The following is an 18,319-nucleotide window of genomic DNA, read 5'->3' as shown; positions in this document are numbered from 1 at the left end:
CAAGCCCAGAGTTCAGCCCCCACAACTGGAAAAAAAATAAAAATAAAAAATAAAAAAATAAAAAGAATGAGAGAAAACAAATTCATTGTGAGACAATTATGTCTGATCCCAGTAAGAAGAAAAACACAGGTTCAGGCAGGAGTCAGTGGCTCACGCCTATACTCCTAGCTATCCCAGGAAGCTGAGATCTGAGGACTGGAGCTTGAAGCCAGTCTTGGCAGACAAATCTGAGGCTCTTATCTCCAATTAACCAGCAAAATGCAGCAATTCAAAGTATTGCTCAAGTGGTAGAGCACCAGCCTTGAGTGGAAAGCTAAGTAAGAACACAAGGCCTTCAGTTCAATCAAGCCCTTAGTGGCACAAAACAACATAAAAAACCCATTAATAAGTAGCTTCATAGTAGGTTTCTTTCTTTCTTTCTTTTTTGGGTCTGGTTGTGGGGTCTGAATTCTGGGCCTGAGCGCTGTCCCTCAGCTCTTCAGCTCAAGGTTAGCACCCTACCACTTGAGCCACAGCGCCACTTCCAGCTTTTTGCTTATGTGGTGCTGAGGAATCGAACCCAGGGCCTCTGGCATGCAAGGCAAGCGCTCTACCACTGAGCCAACTTCCCAGCCCTTCATAGTAGGTTTCTAAAAATACTTTCCAAAATGAAATTTTTACTGAATTCAGAATGATAGCTACCAGTGAATTTTTTCACAACTAAAGAACAAGTGACTAGATTTTTATAGATAGTAAACAGTAAATGCGTAATTAGGCAGCATTTATTTTTAAAAGGAATATATTTGTCATAATTCTTACCTTCTCATAAATTTTAGTAATTTCTTCATTTGGGCTAAATACTAGCTGTAATGCTCCGCATCCTGATGCCCAGATAATCTTTTGAATAGCTCTTATTACACAAATATCAGGCATATATCTTGATGCCTACAAGATAATGAATATTTAAAACCGTAAGGAGTATTAGAGTAGAATTCACTAGAAAGATCAAAACGTTTCTCCTTATAAATAAAACACAAATTGCCATATATTGTGTCTTAAGTTCCTAACTTTTTTGTCCCACAGCAATATAACAAAGTATGTTACCTTAATACCTGGTCCTGAACTGTTTTAATATCTTAAGACTATTGAGATGACAATCATATCACTCTCAGTTGCTTACTCAAGAAAAATAAGGCTGGGTGCTGGTTGCTCATGCCTGTAATCCTAGCTACTCAGGAGGATGGATCTGAGAATTGCAGTTCAAAGCCAGCCCAGACAGAAAACTCTGTGAGACACTCATATCCAATTAACCACCAGAAAACCTGAAGTGGTGCTGTGGATCAAAGTGGTAGAGTGTTAGCCTTGAGCAAAAGAGCTCAGGGACAGTGCCCAGGCCCCGAGTTCAGCCCTATGACTTACAAAAAAGAAAAAAGAACCCTATGTTCAAACAGTTGCACAAAATATTCATAGCAGCTTTTGTCACAAAAGGGCAAGCAACTTTTTTTTTTTACAATTAAAAAAAATTATCTTTAAATTGTTTTACAAATGGGTTTTAGTTTAACATGTCAATTTATGTGTACAATGTATCTTGATCAGTCTAACAATTCCAGTCTTGATAAGTATATGAAAGACTATTCATAATGGGACAATATTTAGTAATAAAAATTTATTTTGGGGGCTGGGAAGGTGGCTCAGTGGTAGAGCACTTGCCTTGCATGCATGAGGCCCTGGGTTCGATTCCTCAGCACCACATAAACAAAAAGAAAAAAGCCGGAAGTGGCGCTATGGCTCAAGTGGTAGAACGCTAAGCCTTGAGCTGAAGAGGTGAGGGACAGTGCCCAGGCCCAGAGTTCAGAGCCCACGACTGGACCCCCCCCCCCCAAAAAAAAATTTATCCATACAACAAAGAATTCTCAAAGTAACCATTCAATTGTTATTTAATTTATTAGAGACAGAGTCTTACTATGTAGCCCAGACAGGTCTTGAAGTCATGAGCCTCCTGAGTACTGAATTACAGGTGTGCAACCGTGAAAGCTCTATATGGCACATTTGTGTAAAAAAAAAAATCTAGAAAAGGCCAAGCCCTGGTGGCTCACACCTGTAATCCTAGCTACAAGAGGATGAGATCTGAGGATTACAGTTCAAGGCCAGCTTGGGCAGGAAAGTCTGTGAGACTCATCTCCAATTAACCAGCAAAAAGAAAAAAAAAAAAAAAGCAGAAGTAGAGCGGTGGCTCAAGTGGTCTAGCACTAGCCTTGAGCAAAAAAGCTAGGGACAGCACCAGGCCCTGAGCTCAAGTCCCAGGACAGGTACACATACATAAAAAATTCTAGAAAATAAAAACTCTTCTAGGAACAAAAAGATCAGTGATTAACTGGGACAAGAAGATAAAACTAAAAGAGAATTGCAAAGGATTTAAGAAAAAAATGACAGAACTATTCTGTTTTGGGGCTGCATGCGTGAGATCCTGGTTTAGATAATGATCCCCAGAATCACAGAAAAAAAATTTCATGCAGGGCTGGGAAGGTAGCTCAGTGGTAGAGTGCTTGTCTTGCATGCATGAGGCCTTGGGTTCGATTCCTCAGCACCACATAAGCAAAAAGAAAAAAAAAGCTGGAAGTGGCGCTGTGGCTCAAGTAGTAGAGCACTAGCCTTGAGCTGAAGAGCTGAGGGACAGCGCCCAGGCCCAGAGTTCAAGCCCCACGACTGGACCCCCCCCCCAAAAAAAACAAAACAAAACAAAAACCACCTTCACCACCCCCAAACCCCCCTCCCTGCCTGCCCACCCGCCAGTGGCTGAGGTCTGTAATCCTAGCTACTCAGGAAACTTAGATATGGGGATCAAGGTTCAAAGCCAGACCAAGGCAGTAAAGTCCATGCGATTCTTATGTCCAATTAACCAGCAAAAAACTGGAAATGGAGGAATGGCTCAAGTGGTAGAGTACCAGCTGTTAGCAAAAAAGGGAGAGTACAAAGGATCTAAGTTCAAGCTTCAGTACCAGCACAAAAAATTTAAAAAAGTCTGACGTTAGAGGGAATTTTTATCTATACTTGAATAAAATGAGTCAAGGAAAATTAAAATTATCCTTTTAATAATCCTTATAACACATTAAATGTGTATGCACATATGCGTATGTATGTGTGTGTGTATAATTTAAAATACTAACCTCATCAGATATCTGCTGAGCAAGACGAACAGACACATTTCTAAGCATGCATTCAGATGATGGGTTAGGAATGCTCTGAAGGGCACTTTGTAGCACCACTGCTTGATCATGAATAACCTGGTTGACCTGAAAAATGTTAACCATTTTGCTTAAGCAAACAATCTGTACATAACTAGAAACAACCATCTATACTACATCCATCAACTCTCCCTCAAGAACAGGTCCTACCATATATTTACTGTATCACCTGGAGTGGCTTATGTAAAATTCACTTTGCATTATCAATACGGTGTGCACTTCCATTGTAATATCTCTACAAACCTCCATTCTAGATTAACCCAACCCAGGTCTCTACATCTGGGTTCACTTTGGCTTGCAGTAGAAAAACTATAAACTGAATAGACTGAGTCCAACCTCATTTAGACTCAGCAAAGAATTTCACATCTTTTACATACATGCTTCCAGGAAGACCTTGTTCATATTCACCACTATAATCAAATTCTATTTTTTTCTTCTTCAGATGTCTGGTTTCTGTATTATATCTGAAGCCTTACCAAATTCTATTTTGAAAAGGGAAAAAACAAAGACCAGCACCTCAGAAAAAAGGAAGTTTTTACTTAATAATATTACTTTTGTAAATCTATGCATAATAAGCAATAAATTGACTAAGGCATTTCTAAGTTTTTACTTTATAACATCATTTGAGATATTCCTATATTTTACATTTAGTTTCCTGTTGACTGTGTGCCCTTTAATATTAGAAGCAATTAGGTAAGTCCTAAGTCCTGAAGGAAGGGTAAAAAAAGGAAGCGAGAGAGAGAGAGAGAGAGAGAGAGAGAGAGAGAGAGAGAGAGAGAGAGAGAGAGAGAAATAGAGAGAGAGAGAGAGAGTGAGAGTGTGAGAGAGTGTTACCTTCCTCTAAGTCCTGAAGGAAGGGTAAAAAAGGGAAGCACATGAGTGTGTGTGTGTGTGTGTGTGTAAAAAAGGGAAGCACATGAGTGTGTGTGTGTGTGTGTGTGTGTGTGTACGTATTCTTTATTAAGCACCCATATTAGGGATCAAGACAAAAAATATTTTTTTTGGCAGTACCAGGGTTTGAACTCAGGTCTTTCAGCTTGCTAGAATGGCATTCTACCACTTAAGGCACACTTCTGTTTTCTGCTGTTCCCCAGGCTGTCCTTGAATCTTGATCCACAGGCATGAGATAGTGTAGAACAGCAAAAATCTGTTTGTTTTTGGTCTAACAAGAAACTGTATTCTTTTAGCCAATTAAAAAGCACTCTTAAAAAAATCCTAACAAGGGTCTGGGAATGTGGCCTAGTGGTATAGTGCTTGCCTAACATGCATGAAGCCCTGGGTTCAATTCCTCAGTACCACACTAACAGAAAAAAAACAGAAGTGGTGCTGTGGCTCAACTGATTAAGTGCTAGCCTTGAGCAAATGAAGCTCAGGGACAGTGCCCAGGGCTGGCTAAAAAAAAATCTTAACAATACGGTAGGAGTGTGCCTCAAGTCACCTGGCCCTGATTTCATTCCCTGGTACAACCAAGTTAGCCCTTGGCCCTAACAAAATGATTTTAGAGTGAAAGAACCAATGTAAAATTTAGGTCATCTGCCAGGCACTGGTGGCTCACACCTATAATCCTAGCTACTCAGAAGGTTAAAATTTGAGGATCAAGATCTAAAGCCAGCCTAGGCAGGAAAATCCATGACACTCTTAACTCCAATTAATCACAGAAAAAGCCAGAATTGGTGCTCTGGCTCAAATCGTAGTGTAGCCTTGTGCAAAAGGAGCTTAGGGACAGCACCCAGGTCCTGAGTTCAAGGTCCAGGACTGGCAAAAAAAAAAAATCAACTCATCTTTATTATTTTTTGGTGCCAATCCTGGGGTTTGAACTCAAGAGCCTAGGCAGCATCCTTTAGATTTTTTGCTCAAGGCTTGAGCCACAGCTTCAGTACCATTAACAATGGACCAAAATCTAGGTACTTGACCTCCCTCCTGATCACAGGATTGTTTCTTCCTCAAGACCTAAACCATCTCTAAAGAAAATTTAATCTCAGTTACTTGGGAGACAGATAGGAAGGATCACCATTTTGGCAAGCCTAGTCCAAAAAAGGAAGACAGACCCCATCTTAAAGAATAAGCCTGGGTGGTACACACTCAAAATCTCAGTTGTTCAAGAGGAGAGGAGAGTACATGTTGAAGGATGACTTGGGCCAAAAGACGGAGAGTATATATGAAAACTAAAGTGAAAAGGGCTGCATGCCCGGTTCAGGTGATAGACACACACACACACACACACCTCTGAGAGTATATATGAAAACTAAAGTGAAAAGGGCTGCATGCCCGGTTCAGGTGACACACACACACACACACACACACACACACACACACACACACACACACACACACACACACACACACACACACACACACACACACACACACACACACACACACACACACACACACACACACACACACACACACACACACACACACACACACACACACACACACACACACACACACACACACCCCTCTGAACTTTTAGCAAGCATGAGGCTGAGTACAAACCCAGTAACACACACACACCTCTGAACTTTTAGCAAGCATGAGGCTGAGTACAAACCCAGTAACACACACACACCTCTGAACTTTTAGCAAGCATGAGGCTGAGTACAAACCCAGTAACACACACACACCTCTGAACTTTTAGCAAGCATGAGGCTAAGTACAAACCCAGTAACACACACACACACCTCTGAACTTTTAGCAAGCATGAGGCTGAGTACAAACCCAGTAACACACACACACACACCTCTGAACTTTTAGCAAGCATGAGGCTGAGTACAAACCCAGTAACACACACACACACACCTCTGAACTTTCAGCAAGCATGAGGCTGAGTACAAACCCAGTAACACACACACACACACACACACCTCTGAACTTTTAGCAAGCATGAGGCTGAGTACAAACCCAGTAACACACACACACACACACACACACACACACCTCTGAACTTTTATCTTCCACCAATAACTTAGTCAAACCAACCTCTCATAAATATCAAATTCTGGCATGTCTTGAGGACTTTTGTGACATGGATCAGGGTATCACACCAAAGCAAAGAAAGAGTCAGAACAAGGTCAGAACTGGAGGTTAAGTTGATTAAAGTGGGAAGGGAAGCTGACAACAGGTTAAATCAACTATGTTTTTTTCTATCATCTGTGTCGTTAGTTATCTGCTAGGCACAAGATAATAAGAGACATGGGGTTAGGTTTAAAATAACTGAGAGCCAAGGAAGATTTAAGTAGGCAGAGGGGGAACTGCCCTCTCAGAGTGAAGAGCATTTGCACTTTAAATACAAATACAGTCTAACAGAGGATAACATATTAACAAGGTATTCATTGGAAAGAACTTTCAACATTGAGTCAATCTTGAACGGTATACTTTCAAGTTATAAAGAAATATAATTAAAAAAATTACTATCTACTGTTAACAGGGAGCTTAAAAGTCTGTATTACCGATGGATTCACGCCTTCTGCACCTGGCTGACAAGCTTCTGCCACAGCCCGAACATGGCCATAGCCAATGGCAGTTAGCAACAGTTTGGCTATTTTAAGAGCATTGAGGTAAGCACCCCTCCGAGTTTCCATGTCTGCATTTGGTAGGAAGTTATTTCTTGTTAGCATACTCAAGACAAGGGGTAGACCACCACTTTTCAAAAAGTGAAACTGAAAATCAGAGGAATCCTCAGCTAGGGGTGCACCAGCAGGCATTAACAAGGCATAGATGACCTGGGAAAAAAAGAAAAAAAGAGAAAGAACTGTGTAAAAGTATTAAAAAATACACACATATATACACACACATACAAAACAACAACTTGTATATCCCCTATCATTACAGCCAAGACATTTGTGACCATTTTAAAAATGTCCTATTACAAGCTTATCTATAGTCTTCTACAACCGATTTTAAAGATCTCATTTAGTTGGGAGGCTCATGCCTATAATTCTATCTACTCTGTATGCAGAGATTTGAGGATCTCAGCTTGAAGCCAGGGGAAGTCCATAAGCCTCTTACCTCCAATTAAACATAAAGAAGTGCTAGCTTTGAGCAAAAATGCTCACAGACAGTGCTCAGGCCCTGAGTTCAAGCCCTAGTACTGTACGTGTGCATGTGCACACGCACACACAATCACACTTAAAAATAAATTCAAAAGGAAAATACTAACCTCTGTTAAGTATAGCACTTGTGAGGCTGAAGGACCAAAGAATAGTGAGTCAAGAGATGGACTAAGGCTGCTTTCTCCAAGTTTGGCATGGTCTAAACAAATAGCTCTTAATTTTTCTATTGTTGTGCTATCTGTAAGAAAGAGAAATGGTTCAAAACAAAATATAATTCATTCATGTGTTCATAATACTACACTGAGATTTTGAATAGGATTTAAAATGAAATACCAATCAAATCAGTTGAACCACAAGCTCCAAAAATTTAAAAATCCAGAAACAGATCTACCTTTGACCCCCAAAGAAATAAACCCTATGAAGGGCCTTTTAATCATTTAGCTCAAGTACAAAGGAACAAACAAGTCTTTCAGTCTCTACACAACATGGCCCTCTCAGCTGCCAGAGATTAACAAAGCACCATATACTAAGAAAAAATAATTAGCTTTACTTTTTAACTTCTCTATTACTTACTTCTATGATATTATGTATTTTTTTGTTTGTCTTTGCCAGTCATGGGCTTGTACTCAGGGGCCTGGGCACTGTCCCTGAGCTGCTTTTGCTCAAGGCTTGCACTCTACCACTTGAGCCACAGCACCACTTTCGGCCTTTTCTATTTATGTGGTGCTGAAGAATCGAACCCATGCTAGGCAAGTACTCTACCAATAAGCCACATTCCCAGCCCAATGACATTATATATTAAAATTTATTGTTATTGTAAAGCTGATGTACAAATGGGTTATGTAAGTCAGATGAAGAGTACATTTCTTTTTGAACAATTTTACCCCTTTCTTCGATCTCCCAGCTTTTCCCATCATGTCCCCACCCACAAGTTCTATAGTTCAACAGTGTCTAGTGAGTATCACTGCTGCTTTTGTTCACCCTTTGTCTCATCATTTCTGTGGCACTATGTTTTAGCAAGCCTGCTTCACTTAAAGAGACATAGTGGTACCCAAGAAACTAAACTCTAAAAAGGAAACAGAAAACCTGCCTGGCAGCTGGGAAGGTGGCTCAGTGGTAGAGTGCTTGCCTTGCATGCATGAGGCCCTGGGTTCAATTCTTCAGCACCACATAAGCAGAAAAAGATGGAAGTGGTGCTGTGGCTCAAGTGGTAGAGTGCTAACCTTGAGCTGAAATGCTGAGGGACTGCGACCAGGCCCAGAGTTCAGACCCCATGACCGACAAAAAAACAAAAACAAAAACAAAAACACCTGCCTAATTTTTACCTCAAAGTAAACAGAACTATAATTACTGGGGACTTAGATTTCCCCCTCCTCTCTTCTACGCTAAGATCCTAGCAGATAAATCATTTCATCATGAAAAAAATCCTGTCAGCACGAAGAGCTTGGACCTAAACTCTTAAGACATAAAAACAGTGACAACCTATTCCCCCTAAAAACAAACCAATTAATACACCTAACAGCTATACATGAGAATTTCAAAATACCAAGTGAAGAATGGAACCAAAGAGGAGAAAAGAGACTCAGGAAAAGGAAGCTCTGAATTCTAAGCAAGATGTTTAATGGGTTTCAGATTATAATTTATTCATCTGACAAGTCTGAACCAAACAAATGACCATTCTGCAGCCATTTCAGCTCTTTGTGTACTAAAATGATTTTAGGTCCCTGAAATATGTTCATTTGATTATGAAATAGGTTAAGATGGAAACAATTTAAACCACTCATAATGCTGTCATCCAAAGATAGTTTCTTTTACAATATACTCAAGTCTAAGCAATTACATGATAATAAAGCAACATATTATTAAACAAAGTAATTCTACCAGGCATTGGTGGCTCATGCCTGCAATCCTAGCTACTCAGGAAGCTGAGATCTGAGTATTAAAGTTCGAAGCCAACCTCAACAGAAAGTGAGATTCTTATCTCCAATTAATCACCTAAAAAGCTGGAAGTGCAGCTGTGACTCAAATGGCAGAGCACTAGCCTTGAGCAGCTCAGAGACAGCACCTATGCCCTGAGTTCAAGCCTCAGGAACAATACACTCTCAAAAAAAGTACTTCCCACACAGAGATGTGATGAGGTTTAAGCAATCTCATCAGTGAAGAACTTACAATAGATGTCAACTCTTTTTTTTGGTTCTGGGTTGAACTCTGGGCATGGGCATTGTCAGTCTCTGAGCTTTTGTACTCAAGGCTATTCCTATATCACCTGAGTCACAGCTCTGCTTCTGGCTGATCTTGGACTTGAACTCCGGGCCTGGGCATTGTCCCTGAGCTTTCATGCTCAAGGCTAGTACTCTGCCACTTGTTACTTCTGTTTTTTGGTGGTTGATTGGAGATAAGAGTTTCATAGACTTTCCTACTTGGGGTAACTTCAAAACTGATCCCAGATCTCAGCCTCCTGAGTAGCAAGGATTACAAGTGTACACCAACTGCCCCTGGCAGACATGAGTATATTTGAAGATACAGTTATACTAAACTGCTGTTAACTGCTATAAAATGGAAGTTTAATTTTTGTGTGTGTGTGCCGGTACTAGAGCTTGAACTCAGGGCTTGGTTGCGATCTGTTAACTTTTTTGTTAAGGTTGATGCCCTACCACTTGGAGCCACATTGGAAGTACCAGCTTTCTGGTGGTTAACTGGAGATTAAGAGTCTCAGAGACTTTCCTATTAGGGCTGGCTTTGAACCAGGATGACTCAGACCTCAGCCACCTAAGTAGCTAAGATTAAAGGTGTAAGCCACTGGGAAATGGAAGCTCTTATGAAGAAAAGCAACTTATTCTATTTGATGAAGCAAAATATTCTTTATTTACTATGGAACAAGAGTTTATTTTTGCTGTTGCATGTAGAAAGAGAACACAGACACTTTTTAAATTATCAGACAGACACATTAAATTATCCAGAGAAATCTGAAGTTTAATAGTAAGTCACAATAGAGGCAGTTACTAGACTTCAGGTAACTATTCAGGGAAAAAAAAAAGAGGGATTCATTATATAATGTACAAAATAATGGAAAGTTATTCTGAGAACTTGTTAAAAGGCTAAAGTTGAAAGTGACTGTTTCAAAGGAATAAGAGCAATGATGTTGATGACACATAATCCATAGGATAGGGTAAGTGTAGACAAACATTTTCTGTAAAGGGCCAGAGACTAAGTATTTTAGGCTTGAAAGACATGACCTCTTTTGAGGTCTGCTGTTTCAAGACAAAAGTAGGGGCTGAGAAGGTGGCTCAGTGGTAGAGCACTTGCCTTGCATGCATGAGGCCCTGGGTTCGATTCCTCAGCACCACATAAGCAAAAAGAAAAAAGCTGGAAGTGGCGCTGCGGCTCAAGTGGTAGAGTGCTAGCCTTGAGCTGAAGAGCTGAGGGACAGCGCCCAGGCCCAGAGTTCAGGCCCCACGACAGGACCCCCTCTACCCCCCCAAAAAAAATAAAACAAAAGTAGCTGAAGATAAAGTTTGTGAATAAATAAGCATGGCTATTTACAAATAAAACTTTGGTTATGACATTATCATATGACATTAAAGGTTAAATTCACGTAATTTTCATGTCACAAAATAATATTTCATTTAATTTTCTTAAAGCAATTTAAGCTGGACGCTGGTGGCTCATGCCTATATTCCTAGCTACTCAGGAAGCTAAGATCTGAGGATTGTGGTCTGAAGCCAGCCAGGTCAGGAACGTAAAGTCTGTGAGACTCCAATTAATCACAGAAAAAGTTGAAGTGGCGCTGCGGCTCAAGTGGTAGAGCGTTAGTCTTGAGCAAAAGGAGCTTAGGGAGAGTGCTCAGGTCCAGAGTTTCAACCCCAGGACTGGCAAAAAAGAAAAAAAAATCAAAAATTTAGAAATCTTTCTTATGTTTCTAGAATGTACAAAAACAGATGTGGGGGCTAGGAATATGGCTTAGTGGTAGTGCCTGACTAGCATGCATGAAGCCCTGGGTTCAATTCCTCAGTACTACATACACAGAAAAAAACCGCAATTGGCGCTGTGGCTCAACTGGTAGAGTGCTGGCCTTGAGCACAGAAAGGCTCAGGGACAGAGTCCAGGAGTTCAAGCCCCAGGAGCGGCAAAAAAATAAAACAAAACAAAAAACAGATGTAGTGGGATGGATTTCACCTTTGGGCTATAGTTTACCAATTCTTCTTGCATGGAGTTTGCTAGCCAGTATATCCCTTTATTGTTTGGCATGTACTTTTATCACCAATTAAAAATTCTTACCTGGTGGCATAAGTTTCATTAGCACTCTTGCTCCATCTCTAAGAGGTGGCATGTTTAGGCTGCTACCTAAATCTGCAACTTGCCAAAGGAAAGAGATATATCTGGGATGCAGTGACATTATCTAGAATACAAAACACACATGATAATTACCTATAAATTACTCTTCAGAATTGGTACCCACAAGAGTAAATATCTGTAATATTACGTATGTCATTTCTGCTCTTTAAAGATGGTTGGATTTCCTCATTTCACCTTGACAAATTCTTCATGATGCAGTCTGAACACATCATTTAAGTAACCTCTAGTTAATTTTCTTTTGACAATTTTTTATATTCTATTAAGTAATTTTTCTAATAACCTCTAGTTACTTTTCTTTTGATAATTTTTTATGTTCTATTAAATTATTTCTCTTTTATACTCAACTCAGACTAGACACACAAAAGGCTGCCATGCTAACTAGTAAATTTCGAATTCACTTGTAGGGAGCCAAATTCTTCTGACACGAGTTCCTAATTTTAACACTTATAATCCTAGCTACTCAGGAGGCTGAGAACCTTGGTTTGAAGCTGGCTCAGGTAAGAAAGTCTGTGAGATTCTTATGTCCACTTAACCAATAAAAAGCCAGAAGTGGAGCTGTGGTTCAAGTGGCAGAGTGTCAATCTTGAGTGGAAAAAGCTAAGGGACAGTATTCAGGCCCTAAGTTCACGCCCCAGTACTGGCACATGTGCTGACAAGTTCCCACATGTGAACATGCCTGTAATCCTAGCTACTCAGGAGTCTGAGATCTGAGGATCTCAATCTCAAGCCAGCCTGGGCAGGAAAGTCTGTGAGACTCTTATCTCCAATTAATCACAGAAAAAGCCAGAAGTGGCACTGTGTGTGTGGCTCAAGTAGCAGAATGCTAGCCTTGAACACGAGGAGCTCAGGGCAGTGCCCAGGCTTAAGAGTTCAAGTCTCAGGAGTTGCTAACAAACAAACAAATAAAACCCTTGTGGTAAAAAGTACAAGAGCAAAAAAGAAGTCACTTTTTCTTGGGGCATAAGGATATTTTACTGACAATCTAAGACTTTACATACTTCTCTAATTTTAAAGAGTCCATTTTATGGTACAAATACACAAGACAATAATACTTTCCTATATGCATATATTCAAGTGTCAACTACACTCTAATACATTACATATATAAATATGACCATATCTGTTGAAAATTTTTGTTTTAAATTTGAGTTACAATCACCTTTAACAGGTACCCACTGTGAACTGATGGTTAATTTGATATTTTTCCCCATTAAATTATAAATACCAAGAAAAAATATTCTACCTGTATTTTTATTATAAAAAATCCTAGCATAATGGCTTGTACAACTGCATGTACTCACCACTCCAGGCAGACAGCTTTCCACTTCAGGATTGGGGCCATCACTATAATGATTACCATGGTTTCCAGGAGATCCAGTTGAAGAATCAGAAGAGCTATCAGGGCTTGAAGGCATATTGGAACTTACTTGTGTAAGTTTGGCTGTAATTAGCTGAAATTGATAAACTATGTCAGGATCAAAGACATGGGAAAAAAACTTAAAACAGAGAATCCAAAACCTAGTGACATACCAAAAAAACTACATGGTAAACTTTCAAATACCTCTTAAAAGTATTGTCTCATATAGTCACTTAAGTTTCATTTTTGGAAATTATTTGATATATCATGTCACAATGTCTTTTTTAGTATTATAATCCAAGCACCTAACCACAATGCCTTATACCTAACAAATAATCAACATTTACTGAATAAACAATAATACTCTCAAGTTTAGTGTAATTAAGAAGTCTGGGAACTATATATACTTACCGATTTATCTTTTAGGTTTAATTGTCCAATCAACTTTCTGTCATCTCCAGGATCAATCAGTTCACCGCCCACAAAAAGTTCAATTTTTGTATGGGCTACATTGGCTTTAATACGATTGAGAATACATCGTCGAACTGAACCAATTGTATCATTTGTATGAGACCATACCTCCAAGTCATCTACCTGTCTGCCCTGGTTTGGAAATCGAACTATAAAAGAGAGGTGTTTACCACGGAAAGCTCTGAAGTTGGGGAGGGAAAAAAAAGGATAATATGATATTCAGTAGACATTTAAATCTTCTCAAGAAAATTAAGCTAGGAATTTTAAAACGACAATTTTCTTATTAAACAAGAAAAAAAATCGATTATTGATGCTTATTTTTTAGCATCCTGAAAATGAAAACTGATTTTTTCCCCAATGCTGATCCTAAGGCTTGAACTCAGGACACCTCATGCTCTCACACTAGGCTTTTTCCTCTGAAGGCCGGTACTCTACCATTGAGTCACATCTCCACATCTGGCTTTTTTGCTGGTTAATTGGAGATAGGAATCTCATGGACTTTTCTGCTGGCTACGAACTTTGGTCCTCTGATTCCAGCCTTCTAAGTAACTAGGACTATAGGTGTTCGTGAACCATAAGCACCCAGCTTCTGATTTGCTTTTACCTACATTTATTGCAAATCTTCAAAATACAATGACCAAGTATCTTTCTTTGTTAGTACTTTTTGTATCTATGAATACAAATGCAGGATGTGGTGGTGCATGCCAGTAATTTCAGTACTTAGTAGGCTGAGCCAGGAAGATGGAGAATTCCAGGTCAGTCTAGGCTACACAGTGAGACTTTCAAAAAGGGAAAACACAAGGCTGGATGCCTATGGCACAGGCCTGTAATTCTAGCTACAGAGAAGGACTCAGCTTCAACGGCAGATTGAGGTTAAACCCAGTCCATGTAAAAAAGTCTGTGAGATTCCTATCTCCTCCAATAAACTACCAAAAAAAAAAAAAACAAGCCAGAAGTGGAGCTGTGGCTCAAGTGGTTGAGCAAAGAAGGCTCAGCAACAGTGCCCAGGCCCTGATTTCTAGTCTCAGGACCAGTATAAAAAAAAAAAAATCCCACATAAACAGAACATCCCTGAACAAACAAAACATCCCCCAAACCACAAATTAAGACAAGAATTGGTAACGTAACTTTTACCTAGAGAACAACAAGTTTATATCAACAAAAAGGTTGACGTAATTTTTTTCTGAAAAAAATTTAGTAACTCACTCCACATGGTATTTATATTGGCATATTAAATCACACTCAGGGAGCAACTGTATATAAATCTCATTGAATTATTAAATGATGAATAAACCTAATGAGAAATTTTATTAGACCACTTGAAAATATTTCCTATTACATTAGCTATCTGTCAAGGCAGCTTTTATGGTTTCATTCCAATAATTATGCAATCTGACTATGCTATTATTTTTAGTAGTACAAATAACAAAAATAGTCAATAAAAAACAGGACTTAAACCTAAACAAAATAAGAACTAACTATGGAGGAATAAAGCCAACAATTTAAAAATATTCTGCCAGGCACCAGTGGCTCACGCCTGTAATCCTAGCTACTCAGGAGGCTGAGATCTGAGGGTTGCAGCTCAAGGCCAGCCTGGGCAAAAGTCTGGGAGACTTTTGTCTCCAATAAACCACTTAGAAAAAGCCAGAAATAGTGTTGTGGCTCAAGTGGTAGAGCTCTAGCCTTGAGCACACAGAGGCCCAGGGAGGGACAGTATATAGGCCTTGAGTTCAAGCCCCAGGACAGACAAAAAAAAAAAATTCTGTGCTGGGCATGATGGCATAAGGATTTTGAGTGAGATCTTGTCTCAAAAAAGAAAACAGAACAATCCTCCCCAAACAGATGGTTTTATAAGAGATAAATAATTAAGGAATAGCAGCAACTGATCAGTTTTTCACAAACCTTGACATAGGTAGAATTGTTCTTTCCTCATGATAATCACTGTCACATTCATTAATATATTCCCTTAAAACAGTTAATACTCGAACCATTCGAACAGCTTCCTGTCTTGCACAATTAATACTGTCTTTGTCACCATCCAAAACGCACAATGTATCATAAGAAGCTTTCAAACGATCAAAACAAGACTGAATGAAATCTTCATGGATGACCACCTACAAATAATGGGCCAAAGAGAAAGATTCAAACTGCTTTGAAATGAAAAAAATTAAAAAAATTAAATATATATATATATTAATCCAGTTGGAGATGGTAACATTAAAGCTGATCTCAAAAGCTGGGTGCTGGTGGATTACACCTATAATCATAGTTACTCAGGAGGATGAGACCTGAAGATTTTGAAATAGAAGCTAGGCTGTGCAGCAAAGTTTGAGACTCTTACCTCCAAAGAACCAGCAAAATGATGGAAAGAGGTGTGGCTTCAGCCTTGAGTGAAAAAAGCTAAGGGTCAGCACTCAGGCCTTGAGTTAAAGCCTCAGTATCACCATGAAAAAAGTAGGCAATAGATAGTGATAATAAAACACACATTTCCTTGGGCTGGGAAGGTGGCTCAGTGGTAGAGTGCTTGGCTTGCATGCATGAGGCCCTGGGTTTGATTCCTTTATAAGCAGAAAAAGCCGGAAGTAGTGCTGTGACTCAAGTGGTAGAGTGCTAACTAGCCTTGAGCTTAAGAGCTGAGACCCAGAGTTCAGGCCCAAAGACCAACCAAAAAAAAAAAACAAAAAAAAAAACCCAAACCAAAACAAACAAAAGAAACCCACATTTCCAAAAGGAAACTAATTAAGGAAGATGAGCTAGAATAGCAAAAAATGAGCTTTATAGGATTAGACACTAGTTATTAAAACAAATACAGTACAATTTCTGACATTTCAACATATTTGAAGAAAGAATACAATCACTATAATTATCAATAAACAAGATTCATATACATGGTATGTCTATGTCTGTCTTTCTCCAAACACACACACATAACAACACATGCACAAACGTGTGCACACACAGCATATATTTTGAGATAAACATTGCCCAGGATGGCCTGAAACTTTTGATTCTGACTAGGATTACAGGCATGTACCAACATATTCCATTTTTTGTGCGGGCCAGTTTCTGGGGCTTGAACTCAGAGCCTAGGCCCAATTCCTGAGCTTTTTTGCTCAAGGCTAGGGCTCTACCACTTGAGCCACAGCTCCACTTCCATCATTTTGTTGGTTAGTTGGGAGTCTCACAGGCATCCCTTCCATGGGCTGGAACCACAGATCCTAAGTAGCTAGGATCATACCCATGAGCCATCAGCACTGGGATCATATCAGTTATTTATTTATTTATTTATTGCCAGTCATGGGGCCTGAACCCTGGGTGCTGTTCCTCAGCTCTTTAGCTCAAGGCTAGCGCTCTATCACTTGAGCCACAGCGCCACTTCTGGCTTTTTCTGCTTATGTGGTGCTGAGGAATCGAACCCCAGGCCTCATGCATGCAAGGCAAGCACTCTACCACTGAGCCACCTTCCCAGCCCCTCATACCAGTCATTACATATATCTTTTATAAGAACTAAAACAAAGTAAGTCCTAATTAATGCCAAAGAAAAAAAGTTCTTAAAAAGGTTTTTTTTTTTTTGGCAGTAATGGGGATTGAGTTCAGGGCTTTTCCCAAGCTAGTAAAGGTTCTACCACCTAAAGCATGCTCCTAAGCCCAAGATAAAAGTTCTTATCAACAATACAATTTTCACACTTAGAATTCTAAACGGTGCTCACCTGATTGACCTGTAGTCTTGGACCAAGGTTTGTGTAGATCTCTTTAAGGAGATCTATTGCTCTGCTGGCGATGTCATCATTACTCTGAATCACAACCTAGGTTCAAAAAATTGAGGTGTTAATTCTTCTCAAGAAAAGTCTTAGTTGGACATTTAAATACAAACCATATCCTCATTTATTTTATACATTAATAGTTTAATGATAAGCTGACTTTGACAATCAAGTAAAACAATATGCCTGTATTACTTAAGCCTGTAACTTAAGGTCTTGATTAAGACTACAAGAAACACAGTTTAGCATACATAAAAAAGGCTATTTCCTCCACCCCTAATACCTATAAATCTTTATTACTCATCTGATTACATTAGTGGTATTTAAACTCTGTTCAGAACCCTAGGACTTAGAGATGTTGTTTCATGGCTAAGCAGCTTAAGGAGGAGAAAGGGAATAAAGAAAGCATGGGGACATTGAGCAAAGAAATGCAGACTTCCCTTATCAACTAGATTTTACATTTTGGTTGGATGTTTTTTGTTTGTTTTTAAGACAGTCTTGCTAAGTATTTCAAACTAGCAGCCCTCCTACCCCTGCCTCCAAGGGCTGAGATTACAAGTATGTACTACTATGCTCAACATGTGAATTCTGAGTTAAAAAAAATCTGAGTTAAAACAAATAGTACAATAAATACCTTAGTCTGTCTCTGGTTTGCAAAAAAACTTTAGAAAAAGACCCTACTGTATAATCTGTCTGACTGTGTTGTATTTGTGTGGGAGGGCACTCAAGATTTAACCCAGGCCCTTGCATATGAACTACACCCCTTCTATCCCCCCCCTTTTTTGTGCTGCTATTTAGGCTTGAACTTAGGGTCTGGGTGCTGTCCCTGAGCTTTTATGCTCAATGCTAGCACTCTACCACTTAAGCCACAGCTCCACTTCCTGATTTTTGGTTGTTAACTATAGGTAAGCATCTCATAGACTTAAATACCCTGGCTGGCTATTAACCAATATCCTCTTCCTTCTGAGTAGCTAGGATTGCAGGTATGAGCCACTAGTACTCCGCCCCACCCACTTTCACACATATAAAACATAATAAAATGTGGAAAATTAGCCTTTACCAATACTTTCCTGGTATTTATAAATGTCTTCAGTT

The 18,319-nt window shown here is 39.4% G+C and overlaps 1 protein-coding gene across 5 annotated transcripts in view; it reads right to left on the bottom strand.

Moving 5' to 3' along the window:
• The window catches only part of Usp9x (ubiquitin specific peptidase 9 X-linked), a 117,889-nt gene that overhangs the window by 39,384 nt on the left and 60,186 nt on the right, over positions 1-18,319 (bottom strand). For all 5 annotated transcript variants that reach the window (XM_042683610.1, XM_042683609.1, XM_042683612.1 and 2 more), the window contains 9 exons: positions 17,174-17,269; positions 15,366-15,577; positions 13,404-13,644; positions 12,937-13,086; positions 11,558-11,678; positions 7,387-7,517; positions 6,677-6,949; positions 3,147-3,272; positions 799-924 (listed from right to left, as the gene is read on the bottom strand). In XM_042683610.1, coding sequence (XP_042539544.1) covers positions 799-924; positions 3,147-3,272; positions 6,677-6,949; positions 7,387-7,517; positions 11,558-11,678; positions 12,937-13,086; positions 13,404-13,644; positions 15,366-15,577; positions 17,174-17,269 — 1,476 coding nt within the window. The remainder of the gene's footprint in view (positions 1-798; positions 925-3,146; positions 3,273-6,676; positions 6,950-7,386; positions 7,518-11,557; positions 11,679-12,936; positions 13,087-13,403; positions 13,645-15,365; positions 15,578-17,173; positions 17,270-18,319) is intronic.

This window comes from Dipodomys spectabilis, unplaced genomic scaffold, assembly GCF_019054845.1.
Source record: "Dipodomys spectabilis isolate Male_0828 unplaced genomic scaffold, ASM1905484v1 ptg000082l, whole genome shotgun sequence".
In the NCBI taxonomy this organism is placed as follows: Eukaryota; Metazoa; Chordata; class Mammalia; order Rodentia; family Heteromyidae; genus Dipodomys; species Dipodomys spectabilis.
The sequence above is the reverse complement of the archived record's forward strand: the minus strand, read 5'-3'. Positions and strand labels throughout refer to the sequence as shown.